General features: G+C 52.0%; 1 protein-coding gene across 5 annotated transcripts in view; it reads right to left on the reverse strand.

Annotated features, from left to right (window-relative positions):
• The window catches only part of DNM3 (dynamin 3), a 272,517-nt gene that overhangs the window by 107,837 nt on the left and 137,199 nt on the right, over positions 1–27,481 (reverse strand). For all 5 annotated transcript variants that reach the window (XM_055121454.1, XM_055121453.1, XM_055121451.1 and 2 more), the window contains one exon: positions 14,700–14,809. In XM_055121454.1, coding sequence (XP_054977429.1) covers positions 14,700–14,809 — 110 coding nt within the window. The remainder of the gene's footprint in view (positions 1–14,699; positions 14,810–27,481) is intronic.

Below are 27,481 nucleotides of genomic sequence, written 5' to 3' on the forward strand. Positions count from 1 at the left end.
AAAAGGCAATTAAAATACTTTCCCTTTTCCAACTACGTATGTGTGTGAGGCCAAATTTCCTTCATATACTTCAACCAAAACAACATATTGCAACAGATTGGAAGCAGAAACAGATATGAGACTCCAGCTGTCTTCCATTAAACCAGACATTAAAGAGATCTGCAAAATGGCAACAATAACAAAAAAAATGCCACTCTTCTCACTGATATTTTAAAACACAGTTTCCCACAAAGCGTACTATTTTTGTTAATACAAAGCATTATTTTTAAATCATTTTATAAATGAACATTTCTTTTCACCCCTCATTTTTAGGTTTTAACAATGGGTGCAATCAGTGGCCGAGAAATGATTAACAACCAGCTTTCAGAGGGGGGGAAAAAGCCGCAGTCAGAAGTATTTGCCAATTTCCATGGTATAAATACTCTAGTTTCAGCCAAGTTCCAGCAACAATGTGAAGTCAACCAGCTCGCTAAATTTCCCCAATAATCCACACAAGCCAAAGGGTTTTGTTGAAGGCGTGCACCATTGTTGAGAGTGGATAGGGGTCCTCAGACTAAAAAAGCTGTGCCCACAGCTCTGATGTGTCCAATTTCTCAGCCCGCAGTGAAACCCTCCGAGCACAGCGCTATTTTGACCACCGGTGCACGGAGAGGGGGACCTGGCCTCCATCTGTTTTCTGAGGCGTGCCCTGCCTCGAGCACGCCAACGGGTGGGGGCTCCCCTAGCTCATGCCTGCCCCCCCACCAGTGGCCTCCAAGGAAGCACGAGGTCTGAGGGAAGATCTGGACGGAGCACAGACAGGGGCTGTGGCTGAAGACTCAAAAACTGCTCTTGGCTCAGGCCCGTAAAACGTTTCTCCCATTCTAAGAGACAAACCAGAACATGAGGGAGCACGCGTGCGCGCACGCACACTCACACATGCACACACACACACAAACGTGCAAACGCACTCATGGACTCACATGTCCACACAGGCACTCACATGCACACACACACACACACACACACACACATTCTCTCACACACAGAGGGAAGGGAAAAGACCCTCTCCCGTGAGGCCATGCACATATTTCCTCCATGAACCCGGGCATCTGTTTGGAATTAGCCGCCCTGGTTGACTAATAGCTCCTACCCAGCCTGGTGCCACGTCCGTGCCCTTCACCCAGCCTGTGTGCTAGTTAAAATTAATTGCATGTGCCAGGGAACCGTTTTCCTCTGAGAGCGGCCGACGGGAGCCAAGTCTATCACTTACACGCACGGTCTATAATTAGAGTCTGCACACGAGTTTCTCACACAGGTAGACTAAGGACCTGCTTTATGTGACTGGGGCCCCTGGGAAATCCACAGAGGGAAGGTAACCGGTTACACATGCCCTGTGCGGTGGCCCAATTTCTGGTGGCAAAGGCGGGGTAAAAGGTTGCGTTGAGGGACTGGAGTGATCACACAGCGGGGAGGGTGTTTGCCTTGCACGCAGCCAACCCGGGTTCGATTTCCTGCATCCCCTAGGGTCCCCCGAGCACCACCAGGAGTGATTCCTGAGTCCAGAGCCAGGAGGAACCCCTGAGCATCATCGGGTGCGACCCAAAGGGCAAAAAACAAAAGTTTAGGTCGAGGTCTCATATTCTGTGGGGCCCACCTGGAGGGAGCTAACAAGGCGGTGACTTTTGCTTGGATTCCTAGAACTGAACTTGGGCTCTTCTGGGGCTCCTGCCTCCTTCCCAAGTTGGGGGTCCGCGCGGTCACAGTCTTTGGGCTCTTGCTTTCCTATTTGACAGCAGTTTCCTCTCATGGTGCAGAGTGCTTCTGTAGTCTTGTCCAGGTCTCCTCCAAAACCCCGACAATTCTCAGAGCCTGTGACATTTTGATCATGGTGACAGACCCTGGTGCTGCCATGTGTGGTTTTTGTGACTTCGTGAAATAAATCCTACTTTCTTTCCATAGATATGCATTAAGACCTGGAGAGTGTCCATCAGTGGATTTTCAACTAAATGGCAGGTTTTCCTAGTCACCAAACTAGTACAACAAAGCACGTGTGATCCAGAGCATCCAATGTGATCTCCAAGCTTGAGCCACTGGTGGGACACAGGTGCCGGGGTGTCTCGCCTGTTCAATCCCTCTGCACCCCCCACAAGCAGGCTGAAAACTGAGCACTGTGCCTGTCGAGAGGAGTGGGGGGTGCATGAAGACCCCAGGTCATCTCCATGCTGTAGAAGTTAGCACTGTAGCACTGCCATCCCATTGTTCATCGATTTGCTCGAGCGGGCACCAGTAACGTCTCCATCGTGAGACTTGTTGTGACTGTGTTTGGCATATAGAATACTCCACGGGGAGTTTGCCAGGCTCTGTGATGTGGGTGGGATACTCTTGGTAGGTTTCCGGGCTCTCCGAGAGGGGCGGAGGAATCGAACCCGGGTCGGCTGCATGCAAGGCAAACGCCCTCCCCACTGTGCTACGGCTCCAGCCCGCTGTAGAAGTTAATGCACCCAACTTGCTGCAACTCAGTCCTTACCCAAAACAGTTTCTCAACCCGGTTTTCACATACAGCTCCCTGGGGGGGCACGGGGGGGGGACAGAGGTAGAAATCACAGAAATGGGGAACCACGACATGAGATGAGGGGGCCAACCTGTAGGACGGGGGCGAACGGGGTGTGCAGAGGAAGAAGACGAGGTTGGAAAAGGATCATGGCAGGAAAAAGATGGAAACTCTGTCTTGGAAACAAAGGCCCAAACCGAGTTGATATCCCGAGTGCGTATCTTTAAAGGAGCTGGTCGGCTTTTTATTTCTTAAGTGAATTTTCCCACCCAAATGAGGGACACTGTTTTCCTGCTAAAACCACCCCAATTCTAAAGACTTCGGATTCTTGGTGCAGAGTCGGGGTGGGGGTGTCTCTTCTTGGCCAGGCCAGGGAGCACCCCCCCCCCCGGCCACAGGAAGGCTGTAGCTGGGCCCCCAAGCAGGGCCGCAAGGGCGCCTGCGCCGGGCTCATTAAGGAGCACAGCTGGGGCGGTTTTATGGCTCCCCAAGTGGAAGCACTGGTCGGCCCAAGGCCCAGTGTCTGTCTGGAGTCGGGTAGTGGGGGGCGGGGGGGCGGAGGGGGGAGCCCGGCGGCAAATGCTTGTTCTGGGAAGTAGGTGGGGAGCAGGCAGTGTGTTTGTTCTGAAATCCTAGAAGAAAAGTAAACTTGCTGGGAAGGACATAATTTCTTTCTGTGCTTGAACTTTCCCTAGCTGAGTGGGGCTCATTCATCAAGGCGGGGAGACGCGGGCCCCGGGGCACGCCGACCTCGACGGCGCGGCCCAAACACCGGGCAGGCGGGTGCGGCTGGGAGCCGACGGTGCGCCTGCAAGTTTCAGACCTTGGGAAGGAAGCGTCCCAGGCGAAACTGCTGGCTCTAGCCTCGTCATCCCTTTAAGACAGGCAGGCCCCAGGAGTGCAGGGCCTAGGGCCCCCAGTGGGAAAAAAAAGTGGGGGTGGGGGCTGGAGCAATAGCACAGCGATAGGGCGTTTGCCTTGCACGCGGCCAAGCCAGGTTCGAATCCCAGCATCCCATAGGGTCCCCTGAGCACCGCCAGGAGTAATTCCTGAGTGCAGAGCCAGGAGGAACCCCTGTGCATTGCAGGGTGTGACCCAAAAAGCAAAAAAAAAAAAAAAGTCGGGATGCTGGATTTTCCATAGGGCCATTCGGGAATGCTGAAAAAGCACCCCTCTCGCCACTCCTCTCCCTCGGAGGAGGCAGCCGCCCCCGTCCGAGTACAACATCAAACTCCTGCTGCACTTCAGAGTTTAGTGGGGAAGGCAGCAAGAGGAGAATTGCAGTGGATTGCTTCAAGCCACAGGCATCTCGTACCCAGGCCATTGCGCCGGCATTTCATGAGAATTTATCTGAGCTGTGAAATCGATTGTCACAGGCTCGGTGCACGGAACTCTTACCAAATCATATTTGGTTTCGGGCTCCGCGCGCTCAGTGAATTAAAGACATCAATGGGGCAGACAAGGGGCGTTTTCGCCGACCCTCCCCTCCGAAAACAGCTTCTCTCCTTTGGATCTGCGGAGGATTTCCTAAGGATGCTGCTTCTGGCCCCAGAGTCATCACTTCCCCTGGCAGGGAACCTGGCGGGGGCTGGATGGAGCCAGGCAGGACTGGCCGCCTCTGATGAGAAATGCCATGGCAGCCAGAGGCTGGAGGAACAAAGGGAGCATTTTCTGACTCACAGGTCTGGGTTTAAGAGGTCTCGAGAGACAAGGGGCATCATGCTGTATTGCTGACCATCACCTCCAATCCCGCTCAGCTGGGCGAGCACGGCCCCCGTGCTGAGCGTTTCACAGAGGATAACTGTCCACACATCTCTCTGACCCAGGTGGACTTGGCAGGTCAGGGGAGGGCCAGAGGGCCAGAAACCTCGGGTCTGAGAGTTTTGCCTCCTATCTCTCCATTTCCCTCATCTTTGAAGCTCCGCAGGCAGCAGAAAGCTGCAATTTGGATTCTTCGCTAGAGTCAAATTTGAAGCAAAAATTTCGAAAGCCAGGCGATCTACCACATACTTATGAATAACAAGATTTGAGGACAAGATTGTGAATTTATTCTAAAACATCTACTTGTCTTTTTTTTTTTTTTCTTAAGAACTATGCCAGGGGCTGGAGCAATAGCGCAGCCGGTAGGGCATTTGCCTTGCACGCGGCCCACCTGGGTTCGATTTCCAGCATCTCATAGGGTCCCCTGAGCACTGCCAGGAATTATTCCTGAGTGCAGAGCCAGTAGTAACCCCTGTGCATTGCCGGGTGTGACCCAAAAAAGAAGAACAACAAAGAAGAGGACTCTGCCAATAAACTCTCTACTCAGTTCAAACAAAACCCATTCACAGCGTTTGCCTTTAACTGAGGCCCACCCCAGATTCTTATTTTTAATAAAAGATCTATTGATGTGCGCAATCTATTTTCTCGACAAGTCTTGACCTCTCTTCCCATTTTCAGCCCATTTTGATCAGAGGCTTCTGGAGCTTAACTATAAAACGCCTTACATTGGCAACTGGAATTATTTCTATGTTCTATATTCCAGAGCATATGTCTGTCCCTCCCTCCCTCCCTCCGTGTATCCTCTTGAGTTCGCATGACAGCAGGTGATGTATTAGGTACCAGGAAGAAAAGACCAAACAGACAGACGTGGAAAGGACTAACACTAGAGACGGATGTTAATAACATGATTCGATCGGATTTCTTTAGAGATCACTCTGTTAAAAGCAGAAAGAGGTACAAGGTGTTAGAATGTCGACTTAACTCCTACCGTGACTAAAACATACAGCCCTAGTATTCCTCATGGCAATACCTCTCACTGCTGATTGATACCAGTTGATTTCTGTGCTCCCCTGGTCCATTCATGCATCCAATGTCATGTGGGTTAGATCTAACAGAGGTAGCTTTTTTAATACTAAGAGTAAAGAATAGGCAACACCAAGCCTTCCTCTCTTTTTTAATTTTTTTGGCTTTTGGGGTCACACCCGGCAATACTCAGAGGTTACTCCTGGCTCTGCACTCAGGAATGACTCCTGGAAGTGCTCAGGGGACCAGATGGGATGCCAGGGATCAAACCCAGGTTGGCTGTGTGCAAGGAAAATGCCTTCTCCACTGTGCTATCACTCCGGCCCCACCAAGCCTTTCTATCATGACTTAAGTACCAGAAAGTTCACCGAGAGTGACACAGAGCTTCCTTCTCAAGCCAACGATTTAGAAGGTAAGAGAAACACCTCCACACAGAAAGATCACTCCCCAACTCCCATTGCACGGAAAGATGCAGGACAACACACAGTCCTCAAAAAGACTGGTCTCAGCTGGAAGCCTGCCTCATGAGCGGAGGGGAGAAGGCAGCTGGACTAGAGAAGGGGTCACTAAGAAAATGAAAGTTGGAGGAATCGGTCGGGATGTGAGATGTGTGTTGAAAGTAGATAACAGACCAAACATGATAACCTCTCAGTATGTGTACTGCAAACCATAATGCCCAAAAGCAGAGAGGGTGTATGGGGGAATACTGTCTGCTGTGGAGGCAGGGGGAGGGTGGTAAAGGGGGAGTATACTGGGGACATTGGGGGTGGGGAATGTGCACTGGTGGAGAAATGGGTGTTTGATCATTGTGTGATTGTAACCCAAACAGGAAAGCTTGTAACTATCTCGCGGTGATTCAGTAAAATAATAATAATAATAATAATAATAATAATAATAATAATAACAATAATAGTAAAAAGACTGGTCCCTCCACCAGATCTTCATCTGACAAAGGAAAAAAAATCTCCTCTCAGAATGGTCAAGCGAAACAATTCTCACTTGCTCTGTGGGGCTGGCAGAAATTCCTTAAACATGCTTCCCACAAGTGTGGGGGGGGGGGCGAGAGCAAATGAAATCCCTTCTCCAGGTGTCCAGTTTATGTTACTGACACCGGCTTAATTGTGTTCCCGTCCCCACACAATGCTCCATTTCCCAGCACCCAGCACCACATGCCCGGGCCCAGGTGGGTTTGTAATAAACGCGCACGGGCCCCTGCCGGCCTGCTCACAGAAGACGGATTGCTTCCCTTCCAATAAAGATCTGACTGCACCCCACACCTACGGGGGCCTGGCCCTGCCGACGACGACGAGGCCCAGCCTGTGCCTTGGCCCCGGGCTGGCGTATGTGTTGAGTTCAGCGCTTGCCCGGAACCCAGCAAGGCGTGCCTTGAGTCTAGAAACCTCGACGTAAAGGTGGATGAACGGGAAACCTGGCTTGGGCGCCGGGCCAGGGCACGGCGCTGGTCAAGGAGAAGAAAGGGCCATTCTTCCCGGCGCGCCCACTCGCTATCGGGGGGAGGGGACGGCCCCGACATTTATTATGTGTCAGCGATGAGGTGGAGTGGGGCCCCGTCCGAGCCGCCTTCTGAGGGGAAGGTGGAGGGGGTGGGGGGGGGCCTGTCGCCCCCGCTGGGGAATGTTGATAAGCCACCACAAAAGCAGCAGCCTGGCAGAATGAAGGCCTTATTTTGAGAGAAAACAGAACCAGACCACCCCAGGGCGGTCCAGGGGGCTCTGGACGTCACAGGTGGCTGTGCGACAACGCCCCAGACAGTCCCAGATCTCTGCTGGCTACCAGGCCCTGACGTGCCTGTGACCAAATGGGCCTTAGCATGACCTGGGAGGGCCCAGGGCTGCCTGGGGTGAGGACACAAGCGGGGCCGTTATCCAGCCCTGCCCCCACCCGACCAAACAGGGCAAGCCTCACGGAAGCCAGGGGGAGCGGACCCGGGGGGAGGCGGGGGGTGGGGGGAACGTTCCAGGCGCTGGTGTAGACCTAGCCAGACAGGTTTTGGAGTGGTTTGGGTTCAATTTTCAAAACGCCACGCAGTGCTGTGGATGTAAGGATATGCAAGGACAAACTGGGGGAGGGGGGTGGAATCTTCACTCCAACCTCCCCGGATCTAAGCTGAGCGCCCGAAAAGGCTCAGAGGAGGAGCAGCGGATGTAGAGTCTTAACTGGAGATTTTTGGGGGGCTCGATCGAGTCGAGCTGGAGAACGGGGCTCCCCGCCAGCGCCGTGTCACTGCCCCAAGCAATGACCCCTCCCCTTTATAAAACACGTCCTCTCCCCTAACACGTGTTTAGAGGGGCTCATAGGAACCAGTGAACTCACCGGCCCTGTCCCCACACCCTCTGGCTGGAACTTCACAGCCAGAGAGTTGCAGTGGGGGTGGGGGGACAGCAGAGACCCCGCGGCCGGGATGACCAGCCCCATGTCCTGCTTCGCCAAGGAGCCCCGTGGACATGTGTAAGATCTCACAGTAGAGCAGACACTAAACGTCTCTTTGTTGCTGCTGCTCGGGGTATGTGTGGGGAGGGTGGGGGGGGCGCACAGTAGGGCGGATACACCAGTTAAAATCTTAGGTGGAGGGGCTGGAGCAATAGCACAGTGGGGAGGGCATTTGCCTTGCAAACCCAGGGCCGACCCGGGTTCGATCCCCGGCATCCCATAGGGTCCCCCAAGCACCGCCAGAGGTAATTCCTGAGTGCAGAGCCAGGAGTAACCCCTGAGCATCACTGGGTGTGACCCAAAAAGCAAAAAAAAAAAAAAATCTTAGTGGAACCCCCATTCCGGGCCTCAGATCTCAACCTGGGCATCAGAAAAAGCTCAGAACCTGGGTAGTGCGCCGGACATGCCCGGTGATCTTGGAGGTCCCCCAGAACCTTCTGGCCTGAGCTTTGTAGTCTGAGTCAGTGGCAAGGTGTGCCCAGGAGAGCTGCCCTGCAAGCTTCACTGTATCTCTTACTGTGTCCAAACAAAAATAACTACAGGTGGGGCAGGAGCAATAGCACAGCGGGGAGGGCGTTTGCCTTGCATGCGCCGACCCAGGTTCGATCCCCGGCGTCCCATATGGTCGTCCAAGCACTGCCAGGGGTAATTCCTGAGTGCAAAGCCAGGAGTAACCCCTGAGCATCGCTGGGTGTGACCCAAAAAGCCAATAAATAAATAAATAAAGGAGAAAAACACCTTAAGTGGCATTCTGCCCGTGGGCCGTCAGGAAGGGCTTCCTTAGGTTGCTTTTGCTTCAGACCAGGTGAAGCTTGGCCCGAAGGGCAAGGTGGAGAGATGTAAATAGGGGCGTGGGGGGGCAAAATCCAAGAGAAGCAATAGTAGCAGAAACCAGAGCTGGGATTCACAAATGAGGGGCAAGGAAGGAAGAATGCCTGAGATGGGAGAGACGAGAGATTGAATAAACATGGAGTGACTGAATAAATGCAGCCCGAGAGCACCGAACGCGGGCAGTGAGAGAAAGCTGTCCGGAGAGCCCGCAAACACATATCCCTCATGTGCGGGGGTAGTTCTTGAAAGAGAATAGCTTCCTTTCTTGAAAGATCTTGTCTCGGGGAGGAAAAAAGAAGGAAAGCCATAAACTGAGCCATGGAAGCGATGCAAATAGTGGACAGAATATCCCTTAAGGAGAGCTGGTGGGGTTACACAACGCATATGGCTTTTTATTTTATTTTATTTTTTGCTTTTTGGGTCACACCTGGTGATGCACAGGGGTTATTCCTGGCTCTGCACTCAGGAATCACTCCTGGCGGTGCTCAGGGGACCCTATGGGATGCTGAGAATCGAACCCGGGTTGTCAGCGTGCAAGGCAAACACCCTCCCAGCTGTGCTATCGCTCCAGGCCCGCATATGGTGTTTTAGATGCATGGTTTCCCCTCTACAACGTCACTAGGGAGTGAGCCCATAAGCCTCTTGGAAACATCATAAGGAGGTTCGTTTCTCTAGGTATAGCCTTGCCTTTGAAATGAGTTGCTTCCTGCCTACAGAGGGTGACCAGCAAATGAAGCGACATCGCCACCACCTCCTGCTTCGGGAGACTCGTTCCACTCGTTCCACTCAGCACAAGCCAGACCGGATGAGCACCCACCTCGGAGAGGCCAGTTATGCGGTGGCCACATCTCTGCGCTGCCGCTGGCAGCCAGTGCATGAGTCACTGTGGAATCCATTCCAGTGATCTGGTCAAGTGTTACCAGCCGCATGAAAACCGATTCACCCCACACCTGAAATTTCCCCACTGTCCTCCCTTTTGTAAATTTACCAGTCACTGTCACTGTTATCCCGTTGCGCATCAATTTGTTTGAGCGGGCACCAGTAACGTCTCTCGTTGTGAGACTTTTTTTTCTTTTTGGGTCACACCTGGCGATGCACAGGGGTTACTCCTGGCTCTGCACTCAAAAATTACCCTTGGCAGTGCTCAGGGGACCATATGGGATGCTGGGATTCAAACCTGAGTTGGCCGCATGCAAGGCAAACACCCTACCCGCTGTGCTATCGCTCCAGCCCCAAGACTTGTTGTTACTGTTTTTGGCATATCTAATACACCACGGGTAGCTAGCCAGGCTCTGCCGTGCGGGCGAGATACTCTCAGTAGCTTACCGGGCTCTCCGAGAGGGGTGGAGGAATCAACTCGGGTCGGCTTCATGAAAGGTGAATGCCCTACCGCTGAGCTATCACTCCAGACCAAACTCACCAGTACAAATCTCTATTTATTAAATAGATTGAAAACTGGCCAAATGTCCACCATATATCCCAAACTTCCCACCAATGCTGGATGATTTTATAGGCAAATTCTACCAAACATCAATAGTTAAATCTCTTTTTCATACAAAGTGTTGCAAAGGACACTAAGAACTTATTCCCACTGCCACTGATAAGCCTTGCAAAAGCTGGACACAAAATTTTGGCAAGAAGTCCATGAAATAGCTGGAAGACTGCTTCATGAGCAGAGGGGAGAAGGCAGATGGAATAGAGAAGGGATCACTAAGAAAATGATGGCTGGAGGAACCAGTTGGGATGAGAGATGTATGCTGGAAGTAGATAATGGAACAAACATGATGACCTCTCAGTGTCTGTGTTGCAAGCCATGATGTCCAAAAGTAGAGAGAGAGTATGGGGAATATTGTCTGCCATGGAGGCAGGGGAAGGGTGGAAAGGGGGGATATACCCTAGATATTGGGGGTGGGGAATGTGCACTGGTGGAGGGATGGGTGTTTGATCATTGTGAGATTGTAACCCAAACATGAAAGCTTGTAACTATCTCACGGTGATTCAATAAAATAAAATTTAAAAAGTCCATGAAAAAGGACAGTTGCAGGCCAACTTCTCCTGTGAAACACAGATGCAAACTGCTAGCCAGGAATGAGTAATAAATATAAATGCATCATGGTTTACCCGGGCCCAGTCCCAGGATAGTCAGAGGATGGTTTGACATCAGAAGTTCAACTCATGGATTTCACTCCAAGAATGGATAAGAAATAAAGCAAAATCATGCAATAGTCTACGGAGAGGCAGAAAAAGCATTTGGGGGGGGGGGAGGGGAATTAGCTGGCATCTGTGATTAAAAACAAAAAGCAGAACCTTCAATAACAGAAGACAGGAGGATCTTCTTTCTCGGAGAGCAGGTGCCCATGAGATAACATTGAGCTATCCAGCTCTGAAATAATTCTCCTTAAAAATCAGAAGCAAGGGGCCGGAGCAATAGTCCAGCAGGGAGGGCATTTGCTTTGCAAGCGACCAGCCTGGGTTCAATCCCCAGCGTCCCACAGGGTTCCATGAGCACCACCGGGAGTAATTCCTGAGTGTAGAGCCAGGAAGAAGCCCTGAGCATTGCTGGGTGTGACTCAAAAAGCCAAGTAAATAAACAAATAGATAAATAAGCCATTTTTGAAAAATCAGAAGCAAGACAAGGACGCCCAATTATATCGGAGTTCCTACCCAGTACAAAAATAGCCGGCACTCCTAAATCACTTCAGGAAGAGACAACGGTCAGCTCGTTGTGGACCAGACCTCTGAGGAGCCAGGGAGATCTCTCGGGAACGCTGAGCGTCCAATGCCCAGGAAAGCGTCCGACCACCCGAAGACTGAGGTCTTCGCAAGCCCGTGGCTTTCTGATTTTGGTGTCCTTCCTCCCTCGGAGTGCCCACAGCTGCACTTCATCTGTGAGAATGCGCCACGGATGTCTCACTCGTGGCTCGGACCCAAACCCTCTGACCACTGGAACTCTGCAGGCTGACAGGGAGGCACCGTGAGTCTGACCCCGGGGGCTGGAGAGCCCCAGACTTAGGTGGCCGCCAGCCCCCTTTCCAGGAAGGAAAAAGTCACATGGTGGCGGCCCCCTGGGAATCCACCTTGTTTAAGGGAGCAGACAGAAGGTGGGTCCCGCCCTCGCCTGCAGCACCCCGCAGCTGCCCCTTGCCACCCCTCGTGCTTCCAGCGCCCCCTGGGGGCAGGCTTGCTTGCCCACTGTGGGAAAGAGTGCGGTGGCCAGGGCTGGGCGCTCCCCTCTGAGGCTGGCCCCACTGTCCACAGGTACAGAGCTGAGCATGCGCAGCCGTTGTCCCAGGACCTACCCGCCCCTTTCTCCATTCTCCATCACATTGGGGGGGGGTCTCCGGCACCCGAAGCCTTTGACACAGCTCCCCGTTTGGGGCTCGGTGGAGGGGCTGCATGGTGTGGTCTCCTGGGCTCGCCTGGTGCCTCGCTCTGGTGGCTGGCCTGAGTGTGTCTGTGCAGTGAGTCACTGGGAGCCGCTGTCGGGAACGGGGATGGGTGGGGGGAGCGTTGGCGGGGAGAAGGCTGCCCTAACCCTCTGGCGATGGTGACTCACTGGGGGATTGACCCTGGGCCAGTCCTTGAACCTAATCAAGGCGCAGCACTGCTTGGTGCTAAATAAAGATGAAAGGCCTGGAGAGGCAGGACCGGAGTCCCGCCACCTAGTGACTCAGCCTCTTAATCACGGGCTCCCAGAAATTAATTCGCTTTTTCCTACGACATTTCCATCTGGGGAGGAAAAAAAAAAGAAAAGTCTCCTCGATTGCCCTTTCCTGGGAAGCCCTCACCAGGGCGCTGTCCGTCGCCCTCCTCTCCACTGTCCACTGCGCTTCTCGCGGGGTTCTGGGAGCCCCGACGCCGACGCCCCGGGACTCCAGACTCCTCAGCCCCGCCTAACGCTTGGGATGGGCGGTGAGACAGCAGAAGGGAAGCGGGGACGGCAAATGCAAGAGGGGAAGCAGGAAGAGCAGACTCGGACCACCACGCCTGGGTCCTGAGATACGCGCGTGACACCGTCTGGACCGAGTCCACGAACCCCTAAGGCAAGGCAAACCACACTGGTCCCATCTTCGAACACTCAGACGACGGTCAAGAAAACCCAGGCAGGGGCTGCAGCGATAACACAGCGGGGAGGGCGTTTGTCTTGCACGTGGCCGACCCGGGTTCGATCCCCAACTTCCCATAGGGTCCCCCGAGCACTGCCAGGAGTCATTCCTGAGTGCAGTGCTAAGAGGAACCCCTGAGTATCGCTGGATGTGACCCAAAAAGAACAAAAGAAAGAAAAAAGGAAACCCAGGCAGGGGGCTGGAGTCATAGCACAGCCGGGAGGGCGTTTGCCTTGCATGTGGCTGACCCGGGTTCGATCCCCAGCATCCCATAGGGTCCCCCGAGCACTGCCAGGAGTAATTCCTGAGTGTAGAGTCAAGAGTAACCCCCTGAGCATCACCAGGTGTGACCCCCCCCCAAAAAAAAAAGAATCCATGCAGCGGGCCAGAGAGGCAGGATGGGATGAAGGCGCGTGCGTGCCTCGCTCACGGGTTGACCATGCTCCACCCCCGGTACTGCCTGGTCCTCAGGATAGCTTCAGGCGCAGCCCTGGAGTGATCGGGGTGGTCCCTGGCCCCATGGGGCCTGAGCAGCACCATTTCCACCACGGCTCTCGCATGGAACTACCAATTGGCCAGGAATCGCCAGGAGAGGCTCCTGAGCACTGCTGGGGAACCACTCCCCAAAGCCCAAAACCCCAAAACTAGACAGTGAGCGGGGGCTGGGTTCTGAGTACCTGTGACCAGATTTGTGTGTTTCTGGCTAATTCTGTTCACCAAGGTAAGAATTTTTTGTCTGGGGCTGGAGCGATAGCACAGCGGGGAGGGCGTTAGCCTTGCATGCGGTCGACGTGGGTTCGATTCCCAGCATCCCAGAGGGTCCCCTGATCACTGCCAGGAGTGATTCCTGAGTGCAGAGCCAGGAGTAACCCCTGAGCATCACCGGGTGCGACCAAAAAAGCAAACATATATATAGATAGATAGATAGATAGATAGATAGATAGATAGATAGATAGATAGATAGATATAGATATATAGATATATATCGATGTATATCTATATATATTTTGTTTGTTTGATGTAAAACAGATTTTATTTGGAGGGGCTTGAAGGTGAGGAGAGAGGGGGAAATCAGAGAGAGCGATGTGCTCAAAGGAGAACGGGGGCTTTTCCAAGGGCAGAGAGAGCCCCTACACACACCCCATTGTTGGCTATGGAAGCACCAAAGTCCACATCGCAAGAGAGGAAATGTGGGTGACACATGAGCTCAGCCAGGTGGGCACAAGCAGCACACGGGCTCACTGCATATGCGCCCCGACGTAAGAATTGAAGCCTCCCGTGACATGTACCCTGCCTGGAAACCGTAGCTGAGCTCCTTCTAAGGCTTGGAGCTGTAACGCCAGGGCTACCTGGCTCCCATCCTTGGAGTCCTTAGACGCGGAACACCCAAACGTAGTTGAAAAGCCGTGTGATGTGGGCGCTTGCGAGGAAAGTGGGCTTTAAGCTAGTAACTGGATAGGCGCCTGCGTTTTAATCCTGTGAATTCATAACCCACGGCGGAGGCTCCAGATGCGAAACTCAGGGAAACTGGAGCGTTAATGGATTTCAAGGTGGGGTCCAGGAAATTTTGCAGTGGATATAACTGCTGGAACCAATCGGCGGGGAGGGGAGGGGGGAAATTCAAGGAAAGGTGCCAATGAGATATCTGGGTGTATGCTTTGTCTGTGGGGAACTGGGTTGGACTCATGGCCCAGACCAGGAGTAACCTGTGAACAGAACCAGGTATAACCCAAACACCCAGAGTTAAAAAAAAAAAAAAATTAGGGGCCGGAGCGATAGCACAGCGGGTAGGGCGTCTGCCTTGCACTCGGCCGACCCGGGTTCAATCCCCGGCATCCCCTATGGTCCCCCAAGCACTGCCAGGAGTAATTCCTGAGTGCAAAGCCAGGAGTAACCCGAGCATCGCTGGGTGTGAACCAAAAAGAAAAAAAAATTAAAACCCACCAATAAAATGCAGGCAAACCACCAAGGCGGGATCGCTTTCCAGTGCTCACCTCTGCTCTGTGTTAAAGAGGGCAAATATATGCTTGCTAGACATGAAGCTCTTCTCCACATCTCGGACTTTCAGGTTATCCAAGGGCAGCATATACTTCTTCTCCTTTTCCTAGAGAGAGAGAGAGAGAGAGAGAGAGAGAGAGAGAGAGAGAGAGAGAGAGGGAGGGTGTCAACTTCAACAAAGCACCTTGAGGCATGCCCTCGGCGACACACCGCCTGAACTGGCCACCAGCAAGTGACAACAGTGCTCTGATACTATCACACACGAGGTGGGTCCCAGAGGCCCGGAGGGCACCGGCGACCCGGAGGAGCAGCCGTGGAGGAAGAAATCGCTGGTGGCAGGGGCAGAAATCGCTGGTGACGCTGGCGTGGCTGGGGGCAGAGGGGGAGGGAAAACAAAGGGGGGGCAGCAACTGGGAGAACACATGCCCCCCCCATCCTTCCCTCCCTGTTAGATGTTTTTGATGCTAGCTTGATATTAAGAATTTAGCCATCTGTTAATATTTAACAAAAATGTTCTGGTCCTAATTCAATGAGAAATGCCAGATGGATTTCATTTCATGTTTTTTTTTTTTTTTTTTTTTTTGCAGCCTAAGCAGTTTTGATAGCCAGTGCTGGCAGGGCACAGGGGTGGGGACGTGGGGGGTTGGGGGTGCGGCATGAGGGCCCCAGGATGAAATCTCCGGGCACTGTGTCCAGAAAGGACATCTCTCACTGGGGTCTAGAAGAGGGTCCACAAACGAGGGGGGGGAGAATAAAAAGGGAAAAATGATTTTTAGGGGGGGAAAAAAAGCCCATCAGATATGGACTGATAGTAACTAGTACAGATGTTCTTTGAAAACAACAGTTTTGGGGGGCTTGGGGTACAGGCAGCCCGGGGTAACTCTTGGTGTTCCCTGACCAACCGGGCTGAAGCTTCAACGCTCCCGCCTGGCAAGGCCAGCTCAAACCCCGAAGTGTTGTCCAGCTGCTCGGACACCTCCGGGGCAGTCCAGGGTCAGAGAGGGGCGAGGCATGTGCCTTCCTGTGCAGGCAAGGAACACACCCCTGGCCCCGGAGCTCACTCCCCTGCCCGGAAGTGTGTGATTCTTTTTTTTAAAGTTTTTTATTTTTTGGTTCACACTCAGCGATGCACAGGGCTGACTCCTGGCTCTGCACTCAGGAATTACTCCTGGCGGTGCTCGGGGAACTGTATGGGATGCTGGGAATCGAACCCGGGTCGTTTACGTGCAAGGCAAACGCCCTACCCGCTGTGCTATCGCTCAGCCCCAAGTGTGTGATTTTTTTTTTTAAATTTTTTAATTTTTGGGTTCACATTCAGCGATGCACAGGGCTGACTCCTGGCTCTGCACTGAGGAATTACTCCTGGCGGTGCTCAAGGCACCCTAGGGGATGCTGAGAATCGAACCCAGTTGGCTGCATGCAAGGCCAACACCCTCCCCGCTGTGCTATTGCTCCAGCCCCCAAGTGTGTGATTCTTTAGTTCAATCCTGGACCCTGGGGAGGGGAGTCTGGAAGTGGGGCGGGCTGGAAAACAAAGGAGATGCGCGGCCATTGGAACGACGATGCTTTCCGGAGCTCACCCTGGGGACCCGGGAGCAGAGTCCTGGAGAAGGAGCGGGGTGCAAGTTGAGGCCGAGGGCTCCCCCGAAGTTAAGACTACTGAGGCATGACTAGGGCTTCAGCAACTAACTTTGCGGGGTGCTGGAGGCATGCCCCCCATAGAAGAGAGGAGAGCACACCTCTTTGTTCCTGCAGCCTGAGAATGTGGGGGCCGGCTCAGAATAGGGGTCTGAACTTTCTGCGTCAGGCCCTGCTGCTCTCTGCAGGCGAGACGAGCTTTGGTTGTGGCTGTCTGGCTTCCAAAATCTTGTTTTGTTTTCTTCCATTTGGGGGCCACGTCCAGTGGGGCTCTGCTCCCAGCAGCGCTGGAAGGGCCCGGTCCCAGGCCGGCCCCATGTGAGGCCTGGGTTCAACGCCGTGCTGTCAACCTGGCCCAGTGATTGAAATCAATCCCCAGGAAATGAGGGAGAAAGAGAGAATGCCACGACTGAAAGGGCCCAGGAAAGAACCACATGACTGGCTGTGTTGGAAGGCAGCAACATCAGAGAGAACTTTCTAGAAGCTTGGGGGAGAAAAAAAAAAACACCTCAGTGGCAGTGGGAGAACTCTCAGGATAAACACCAAGAAGCAAAGCACTGGGGAGAAGATTCCAAAGGCTCTTGTAGAAAAATGAATCATCTTTGAGCAAACATCAGGGTCTCTCTCTGCTTCCCTTTATAAAACAACAACAACAAAACTGACTGACATCATTAGCTGACAACAGTAAACAGCATCTCAGGATTTTAGCTTAACACCTCTCTTGCATAAATCATGTTTGGTTTGTTTTCTGTTTTTGTTCTTTGGCCTCCCAAAATTGAGCCCAGGAGATTGAACTTGGGTCGTCCACGTGCTCATGCTCGCCTACTGAGCTCTGTCCCCAGCCCAAATACCAGGGCAGTATAAATGGCATGTCACAACACGTGAGCAGACCGAGTATCATGTGGAGTCTGACTTGTTTGGAACAGTTGTCAAACCTTTTGAGACAGAATTCTAAGAGGCCAGCCCTTAGGTTGAATGAATGGCGATCCGATGTACACTAAAAAGAAAACGCTGGTGACCCAGGAACGCTTTGAATGTTTTTCAGTGCCCTACATTTAAGCAGCTGGTTGGTTGCTTGTTTTTAATGTACCGTCCCACTCATCCTTCTGAAATGATGGATTCGCCTTTTAATGGGAAATCTGCATTTCATTGTAAAGATGGAACAGCATGTCCTTGGCAAATTCTCCAGAGCGCGGGATCCCTTTTGGGCTGCATTCTTTAGCATATAGTGAAGACCAAAAAGCAAGTTTACGTCAGATGTTAGACACTGGAGAAATACACACAGATGCAAAGAGGGGAACAAGAAAAATGCAGTTTGGCTTCCAAAGCCCTGAATGTCACTTATCCACGCGTTCTGGGAACATATTGCTAAACTACTTTATAGAGGAGAGTTTAGAAAAGAAAGAGAAGACGGATTTGTTTAAAGCTGGAAGTTCAATGGAGAGGTAGATGAGACAGCAACTCTAACCCATAAAATGTCATGGCCAGTTCTAGAATCCTCAGTGCTTTAAGGGAAAGAGTGGTGCGCTACTTAGGAACATCTGAAAATATATGGAAATCGCTAAAATAAACCCGAAAGAGTCGAGGAGGAAGAAGGATATCCAAAAACACAATTTTCAAAAGAGCGAGTCTGGGGTACCAGCTTCACGGAGACGTTGACCATTTCATCTTATTGATCCGTATCGATCTCCCATGAGGTGGTCACCAGCTGAGGTGACCGCTGAGCGTGTCCAGCGTAGCTCGTGATGCTGCGGTGAGCTTTGGGTGTGAAAGCCACACCCAAGGCCCCAGACCAAGTATAAGAAAAAGCAAGTAATAAAGGCCACAGCTAACATCTGATTCAACGGTGGAAAACTGGAAAGTTTTTCCTTTAAAATCTGGAACCAGAAAGATAGGGAGAGGGGGCTGGAGAGATAGCACAGCGGGTAGGGTGTCTGCCTTGCACACGGCCGACCCGGGTTCGATTCCCAGCATCCCATATGGTCCCCTGAGCACCGCCAGGAGTAATTCCTGAGTGCAAAGCCAGGAGTAACCCCTGAGAATTGCCGGGTGTGATCCCCAAAAAGAAAAATAAAAGAAAGATAGGAAGATGGCTCAAGACACCAGTGCCTGGCATACACGAGGCCCCAAGTTCCACCCCAGAACCATACGTGTCCCTCCCCAGCACTGCGGGGAGTAGTTTCCTGGACGCTGGCACTGCTTGGAATTGCCGCAGCCCCCTGCCCCCCAAGCTGGAGCAAGAAGGACGTGCATTTTCACCGCCATTTTCCAACAGAGCTTTGCCTGGCCAGAGAAATCAGGCAAGAGGACATGCCAGGAATGCAAGTTGGAAAAGAAGAAGAAATAAATCCAGCACTATCTGCAGGTGGCACTATAGTAACCGTCACTGTCACTGTCATCCCGTTGTTCATCGATTTGTTTGAGCGGGCACCAGTAACATCTCTCATTGAGAGACTTATTGTTACTGTTTTTGGCATATCCAATAGTAACCGTAGCCTGATTTAAAAGGTATGGGGGGGGGGGCTGGAGCGATAGCACAGCGGGGAGGGCGTTTGCCTTGCACACGGCCAACACAGGTTTGATTCCCAGCATCCCATAGGGTCCCCTGAGCACCGCCAGGAGTAATTCCTGAGTGCAGAGCCAGGAGTAACCCCTGTGCATCGCCAGGTGTGACCCAAAAAGCAAAAATAAAATAAAATAAAAGGTATGGGGTTGGGTGTCATCCTGAGCAAACACTTCTCCAGAGACAAACAAACGGATGGTCCTTGGATGGGGGTGGGGACGGCGGGGGAGGATGTTGATTATCACTTTTGTATGGGAACTGTAAACCAACATCTCAGTGAGTTAACACCACACCTGTGCGAGGCACCTGGATGGAAAAGACCAGAAACAAGTGTCGGTGAGGAGGTGGAGGAAAAGGAGGCCCTGGGCACGGTTGGTCGGAAGGCAAGCTGTTGCAGCTACTATGAAAAACTGTCTGGAGATTCCTCAGAAGATAAAAATGTGAAGTCCGTGGGATCCAGCAGTATCACACCCAGACATCTGTCCAAAGTCTACAAAAACACTCGTCTGAAAGAGTGTTTCACCCCCCACTTGTCACTCGCAAGAGCCAGGCTATGGGAGTCATCCAGATGACTGTCCACAGAGGAGGGACGAAGGAACGGGGGCTGTGGACCCCATAGGGCATGATGCTGCTGTTAGACACGGAAATGATGCCCCAAGGGAGGAAATGGACGGACCGTGGAGTGACTGCTCACAGAAGGATCCGGAAGCCAGAGACAGTTCCCGGATGTTTTGACTCATCTGCAGAATATGAATGACTCAAACAAAGCAACTTGCAATAAACAACAAGACGAACTCCTGGACTCAGTGAAAACTATGGTGGGCACCAGAGGGAAAGGGGACAGTATAAGGATAACATTGGTTTGTCGTTTCTCCCTGACCGCAGGGAGCTTAGGTTTAGTGAGATACACCCATCACAGTGCTCCCGAGTCACTCCCTTTCCTGTGTGTTTATCTTGAACCTCTTCTCTGTGCTCTGCTTCCCCAGTCGATCAATCACCTTTATCCCCAAATAAGACTCTGTTGACTTGTAAAGTCAGATCCTTCTAAGAAATCTCTGATTTTGTGTTTATAAGTGAAATATTGCTTTTCTCCTTCCCTTGTGTTCTTTGCATAGTTTACTTCAGAGCAATGTCCTTTTTATATAGACACAGGAAGATAGTTAATGCTATGCTTTTGTAACTTGGGAGCTAATTGACTCCGAATAATACTCACTCCTGGGCATCTGTTTCCTCGACTTAAGCCTCAGTTGCCCTAAATTCCTAGCACTCCAAAAGCAGGCTCCCGACAAGGGACTGGATGGACCCAGGGCAAGTGGTGAGCCACCCTGGCATGGAAACAGGCCAGGCCAAGAGCCATAATACACTGTAGCACTGTTGTCCCGTTGTTCATTGATTTGCTCAAGCGGGCACCAGTAACGGCTCCATTGTGAGACTTGTTGTTACTGTTTTTGGCATATCAAATACACCACAGGGAGCTTGCCAGGCTCTGCCGTGCAGGCAGGATACTCTCGGTAGCTTGCTGGGCTCTCCAAGAGGGACGGAGGAATCCAACCCGGGTCGGCTGCATGCAAGGCAAACACCCTACCCATTGTGCTATTGCTCCAGTCCAAAAATATCCTTATGTCCATATATTTATATATCTATATCTTCAATTTACTGAAGTGACATTGGTTTCCAGGAATAATACTTGACTGTAAGTTAAGAGCCATAATACTTAACTATAAGTTAAGAGCATGGTCATGGACAAATTCTGTCATGATCCAAAGAGTAACGACTGGATTGGGACCCTTCTAGGGTTAGGAAAGACTAATCTGGCCGATCACTGTAGCCTGGGATCTATAGCGAGATGTCCCCAGGAGAGCCACCCTACAAGCTTAATGGATCTCTTACTGTGTCCATACAAAATGACTAGTGTTACTAAGAAGTAGAATTAAGATGAATGTTTAAATGGTTGTTTGACGAAGGAAAGGAGAAACACACCCCTAGATGGTATGCTACCCTTGAGGGGATCTCCTAAAGAACAAGTGGCAACTGATCACCAACCAGCCTGGCAGCCCTGTTCCCTCCTTCATGCATCTGTGGGTGGCAGCTGCAGGCCGAGATGAGGAAGCGGCTCTTGGCCACTGAACGCACAAGGCGGGCAAGGGAGACCACCGCCACCGCAGCCGCCACCACTTATTTATCTTTTGATTACACAGAATGGGGTGGACTTTTTTGGTGGTGGGATAGCACTGGAACTTTGGCAGAGCGGTGACCATCACCCCCACAGGCAGGGGCATGAAGCTGAACCCCTGAAGTTTCATATAATGCTATAAACCAATGAGAAACCGATGGGGGGGGGACATGACATTAAAAACCCAGGGAGAGTGGGGCTGGAGCAATAGCACAGCAGGGAGGGCGTTTGCCTTGCATGTGGCCAACCCGGGTTCGATTTCCAACATCCCACATGGTCCCCAGAACATGGCCAGGGGTAATTCCTGAGTGCAGAGCCAGGAGGAACCCCTGTGCATCGACAGGTATGACCTCCCCCCCCAAAAAAACCATAAATAAATAAATAAAGACCCAGGGAGCCTTCAATCAAGTTCTATTTGGTTCTTCGATCATTTTCTAATGCTTCAGACTGTTCTGGTATCACAATGGGATTCTTCACCCCTCGCTCTTATTTGTCTTGATTACCCCAAGTTTCCCTGCATGCTGGGGTGCAACTGAGTCCTAGAATTGCTGGCCAACTGCCCGCCAACTCGTTAGAGCCCTGTGGGTGACAATACAAGACCCAGGAGTGGGAGGCGCTGCTCACCCAACCAAGTTCAGGAGTCGTGTGTCACGGGCCGCAATGGCTGGGGGTGTCTGCAAGGAAATGCCCCCAAAGCAAACAGAAGTGGATGACTCTGGAGGGGAGGAGAACTGGGGTCCAGTCCCAGCTCCGCACTCTGGTGGCATCATGCACCCCCCCTCAACCTGAGTCCCCAAAAGATGGGCAGGTGTGCAGGCAGGCCCTGGGCTTTCCCACATATGGTCCTGCCACGGGGGTGCCCCCAAGTGTGTCAGCAGGAGCTGGGGGGCTGGAGGCCCGAGGGCTCCCACCCACTGTCACCAAACCACCTTCCATTTGCATTTACTCTCCAGAATGGCATTTCACGGCACACTGAGACTCCCTTGGGGTTCGGATGCTTAAGAACAATGGGAGGAGGGCAGGAAAGAGGGAGAGAGGTAAGTCGGAAACCCACAAAAGCAGCTGAGAGCTGAGGGGGCTCCCCAGAGCTTTCTGCTCTCGCTGTAGAATGGATCTGGGCCCCAGAAGGCATGGGAATGTGCTGGGACAGGGGACCCCTGGATCCGGAGAGGATTTTCACGTCGCTCAACGTCAGTCAGAAAGTCTCTCTTGCCAACATGTGGCGGGCGAATTTTTTTTCTGGCTTGCCTCGGGTCAGTTTTCCCGGCAGCCCCCTCTTCATCGCAGTGCTGATTCCAGCCTTAATCCCCTCCTCTCCCTCTCTCTGGTGGTCAAAGGACCTGGTTCCCTTTGAAGTCAAACACATGTGGTATGGCCCGGCCTGACTTCCTGCGGGGCGGTTTCCATTGGATTCCGACGGGGGTGAAAGTGAATGGAGCGGCCCAGAGTCCCAGGGAATAAAAACTCGCTCGACAGAGCACCCTGAGATTCCCAGAGACTGCAGGGGTGGGGGTTGGGGGGTTTCCACCAGCACCCAGATGGCACAAGGCATGTGTGGAGATAAGTGTTACATTTCCACCCTCCAGGATGGGGAAGTTAGAGCCATGTGAAATCAGCCGTGGCATAAAGCTGAAGGTTCTGGAAGGCTGGACAGCAGAAGTAAGGGGAGAAGGGGTTTCTGGTACAGAGAATGCCCAGTAGAGAAGTCGTGACCTCCACGAGCAGTATGGTAGTTGGCGCCCACGGATGCTTTAGGTCCACTGCACTAGAATATTCTGGAATCATGGGGCTGGAGTGATAGCACAGTGGGGAGGGCGTTTGCCTTGCACGCGGCCGACCCGGGTTCGATTCCCAGCATCCCATAGGGTCCCCTGAGCACCACCAGGAGTGATTCCTGAGTGCAGAGCCAGGAGTAACCCCTGTGCATCGCCGGGTGTGACCCAAAAAGCAAAAAAAAAAAATGAAAACGACCCAGGGAGGCGACACCTGAGGAGACTCCCTGTGAGGGAAAAAGTGGAGGCGACACTCAGGGACAAAGTCAACAACAGGGTGAGAGGGCTCTGGACTCCAAGGGACCATGATGATAGGTTGGATTTCTGGACGCCGAAGAGCATTGGACACCGAAAAGCAACAGGGTGCAGGGGGGTGGTGGGGAGAGCACTCCTGTGTGAGACCATGTTGAGGAGAGTCAGATTTGAATGAATGCAAATGGCAGTAGGTCTGATGGATGGAAAGATAGAGTGGGTAGTGGCACCATGTCAAGTACAGGAATTCAAGAGTGTTCTACTGACAGGGGCCAGGGAAGGCTGACCGTTGGTAAGCAAATGCAAAAGACAAAAGAACACGAATACATCCTTTCCTAGATGTTGGCTATAAAGAGGGAGTGGTGTCTTCTGGGATCTCTGGCCAGTGGAGCGATAGCACAGCAAGTAGGGTGTTTGCCTTGCACGCAGCCGATTCAGGTTCAACTCCTCTGTCCGTCTCGGAGGGCCCGGCAAGCTACCGAGAGTATCCCTCCCGCACAGCAGGACCTGGCAAGCTACCGGTGGCATATTCGATATGCCAAAAACAGTCACAAGTCTCACAATGGAGACTTTACTGGTGCCCGCTCGAGCACATCGATGAACAATGGGATGACAGTGCTACCGTGCAGTGCTACAGTGCTTTTTGGGTCACACCTGGTGATGCACGGGGGTTACTCCTGGCTCTGCATTCAGGAATTACGCCTGGTGGTGCTTGGGGGACCCTATGGGATGCTGGGAATCAAACCTGGGTCCGCTGCGTGCAAGGCAAACGCCCTCCCCACTGTGCTATCGCTCCAGCCCCGCCAGTGGTATTTTCCTTCTGTCACATGCCTGAATGTTTAGAACTCTGTTACTGTTCTATTTAGTTCAAGTGGTTGCCTGTTGGCTCCTTGGCGCCATTGCCAATAATGCGATTCAACAAAACCAACCCCAAAATATGGCTTTGTTTCCCCCTTTTTAAACACAGCCGAGCCTCAACTCAAACCAAGACCCAGTTTTTCCTTCTTATGTGGGAGACAAGTGTGAGGAATTGCCTGGCCACTGGTGGAATCATTCAGGGGACCCTCCTAAGGAATGGCCTTCCCATCTCCTTAGCCAGCCGCCAAGCCCTGGCTCTTCTTAGCTTCCTCCTTGCCAGCCTTGGGGCCGTCACCACCTCTCTGCTCTGCTCTCACTTCTTCACTGTGGACGCAAGGCCAGCCACAACGGGCTGAGGTGTGTGGCTTTGCAGTGTCTCCCCCAAGGGGCTCCCTGCTACACACCACCAGAGGACACCACCAAACCCAGAAGGCTCCCGAGCACTGTCCACCCACTTTGGCCTGCGTTCCTAACACCACCTCCACTTCCGCTTCCATTTCATCAGCCCCGAGAAGCCGAGACTTCCCAGACACCTCTCCCGCTCCAGTCTGCTCCAGAAAGCTCTGAATAGAGACAGAGTTGGGGGGGTGCCAGCACAGCTCACTCTGCGTGGGTGGGCCCCGGCCTTAGCTGCGTTCTCTCGGGGTCTCCTCTCACACCCCATCACCTCCTACACACACCGAGGTAGTTCTCTCATTCGCAACCTCTCTGCTCCCTCCCCACGGCGCCCTGTGTCCCCAGCCCCCAGGGTGACATTTTCGTGCCATCTTCAAACTCCACTATCGCACGTACCAAGAGGCGAGTCTCACTGCCAGAAGGGAAATATTGAGGCAGACTTGGCTTCTCCTGAGCACAATGCAAGGTCAACACCAACCTCAATTTCTTTGGGTGGTGGGAAAATGGGAAAGACATCTAATGTTGCACAACTGTGCAGCTTTTTCTTTTCTTTCTTTTTATGCTTAATTTATTAATTTTTAATTATTTTTTAATAAGAATTTTATTTTATTGAGTCACCATGTGGAAAATTACAATGCTTTCAGGCTTAAGTCTCAGTTATACAATGCTGAAACAACCATCCCTTCACCAGTGCCCATATCCCACCACCAAAAAAAAAAAAAAAACCACACAGTACACCTCCCATCCCGCCCCCCCATCCCCCCGCCTTGTAACTGATAAGTTTCACTTTACTTTCTGTTTACTTTGGTTACATTCAATATTTCAACACAAACCTCACTATTACTGTTAGGAGTACCCCACTAGAGTCAGACCTGTTGTGAAGACATATGAGGTTTTGGATTTCTGTACTTTAGCAACTAAGTCCAGGGAGATTTCTTCCAGATATTGGATCATTGCAAGTTTGTAAACCCCATTTGTGGTCGTCATAATATGGTGGTCACCACGCCCTTCGTCCCCAGAAAGGAAGAGGTGAGAGAGAGAAATACCTTTCCCCTCCTGGGCGGGCACGAGGCCGCGGCTTATTTCTCAGGCTGGAGACATTCTGCGAGGAGCTGCCCATGCCGAAAGTAGTTTAGCTGAGTGAGTCTGGATTCATGCTCGTGCAGCTGCGGAGAGCATGAATGTGCGGCCCCCGGGATCACATCTCGGCGGCAGGAGGGGCCGGTGCCACCCCGTGCAGCTTTTTCTTTATACAGCAGACAGGGCGTTTGCCTTGCACGCAGCTGACCTGGGTTCGATTCCTCTGTCCCTCTCGGAGAGCCCAGCAAGCTCCCGAGAGTATCCCGCCCGCACGGCAGAGCCTGGCAAGCTCCCCGTGGCGTATTCCATATGCCAAAAAAAAAAAAAAAGTAACACCTAACGTATGTGTCTCACACACACACACACACACACACACACACACACACACACACACACAGAAGCCGTGCTGTGGAAGTTATACTGGAATCTTCCACGAGAGCCCTACCTTTAACTGGGAGCCCAGTTACCCTGAGACTCTGGATGGTGTCCAGACTATGCATATGCGACTCCCTTTGTGTCCTAACAAAGGACAAGTGTCCAAGTGTCCTGGAGCTGACTGGACAACGGGAAATACACCGGCACCTGTACCTTTGCACCCAGCACCCATCTGTCCCTTCTGTTTCTCCTTCTGCTGCCCCAGGTACAAACTAACAGTATGGTTAGAGGTAACTGAGAGCAAAAGATGCCAGGTTTTCCCTCTCTTCAGGACTAGGACGTGTGGGACTGCAGTGAACTGGCCAGCATCAGGAGCAGAGGCACCGACTCCTGCCTTCCACTAACAGTGCCCAGCTGTATAAAAATAAAAAGAAAGGGCGCGCAGGCGGCGAGGCAATCAAAGGAAGGAAGAAGGCCAAACTGGTTGCTCGATCGGTTTATTTCATGTCCATCTCCATTCTCCTCTGATTCTCCTCCTGCTTCTTTCTCCCCCATCCTACTTCATTCTCTCTCTCTCTGCCTCTCTCCCGGCTCTCGGTCTCTCTCTCGATCTGTGGATCTGGCCCCCGTGGATCTGGCCTCCATGGATCTCGCCCCGTGGATCTGGCTCCGTGGATCTGGCCCCGTGGATCTGGCCCCCAACCCACTCTTACCGCCTAGTTAAAATGTCCACAGCATGAGGGGGTTGGGGCATACACATAGGTGTGGTCAGCAATAGGGTAAGGTTTTTTTCCCTCAGGGGATGCTTCTCCTAGGACTTAATTCTCTTTCAGCAGGAGGATCCACCCAAGGGCAGAGTCCCATGAATGTGTTTCTCTTCTCCTCAGCCAGCAAACATATAAGAATTCATAATATTAATTATTTTGTATGGACACAATAAGAGATGCATTAAAGCTTATAGAATTGCTCTCCTGGGGCCATCTCAATCTCAGACTACAGTGCTCAGGCCAGATCAGTCTTTCCTATCCCTGGCAGGGTCCCAGTCTCATAATTACTATTGGATCATGACAGCATTTGTCTATGATCAAGCTCTTAACTTATAGTTAAGAATTAGGCACTTTGGCCAGGCCCATCTCGATGCCAGGGTAGCACCTAACTCACCGCTTGCCCTGGATCCTTCCCGTCTCACGTCGGGGACCCTACTTTGGGGTGCTAGGAACTGAGGGCAACTGAGGCTTAAGTGGAGAAAGCAGATGCCCAGAAGGGAATAATATTTGAGGCCAATTAAGTCTTAAGTTATAAAAACATAATATTGTCTTCTTGTGTCTATACAAAAAAGACATAGCTTTAAAGTAAATTATTCAAAAGGCATAAAGAGGAGAGAAAGGCAATGTTATAATATTCAGTGTCCTAGGAAGTTCTGACCTTACCAATTAACAGAGTTTGATTAAGGGAAGAGCAGATAAACTGGTACAAATGGTTACAGATAAACAAAGGAATGGGAGTGACTCGGGAGCACTTTGATGGATGTGACTGATAAACCTAAGCTCCTAGTGGCAAGGGGGAAAGGACAAACCAATGATATCCAACACCCAGCGAGAGCCCAACTGGTGGGCAGCGACCACTGGGGGAGGAATGGCACGCTCTCACCCTCCTGAGCGCTGGCCAATT

Source organism: Sorex araneus, chromosome X (assembly GCF_027595985.1).
Source record: "Sorex araneus isolate mSorAra2 chromosome X, mSorAra2.pri, whole genome shotgun sequence".
NCBI lineage: Eukaryota > Metazoa > Chordata > Mammalia > Eulipotyphla > Soricidae > Sorex > Sorex araneus.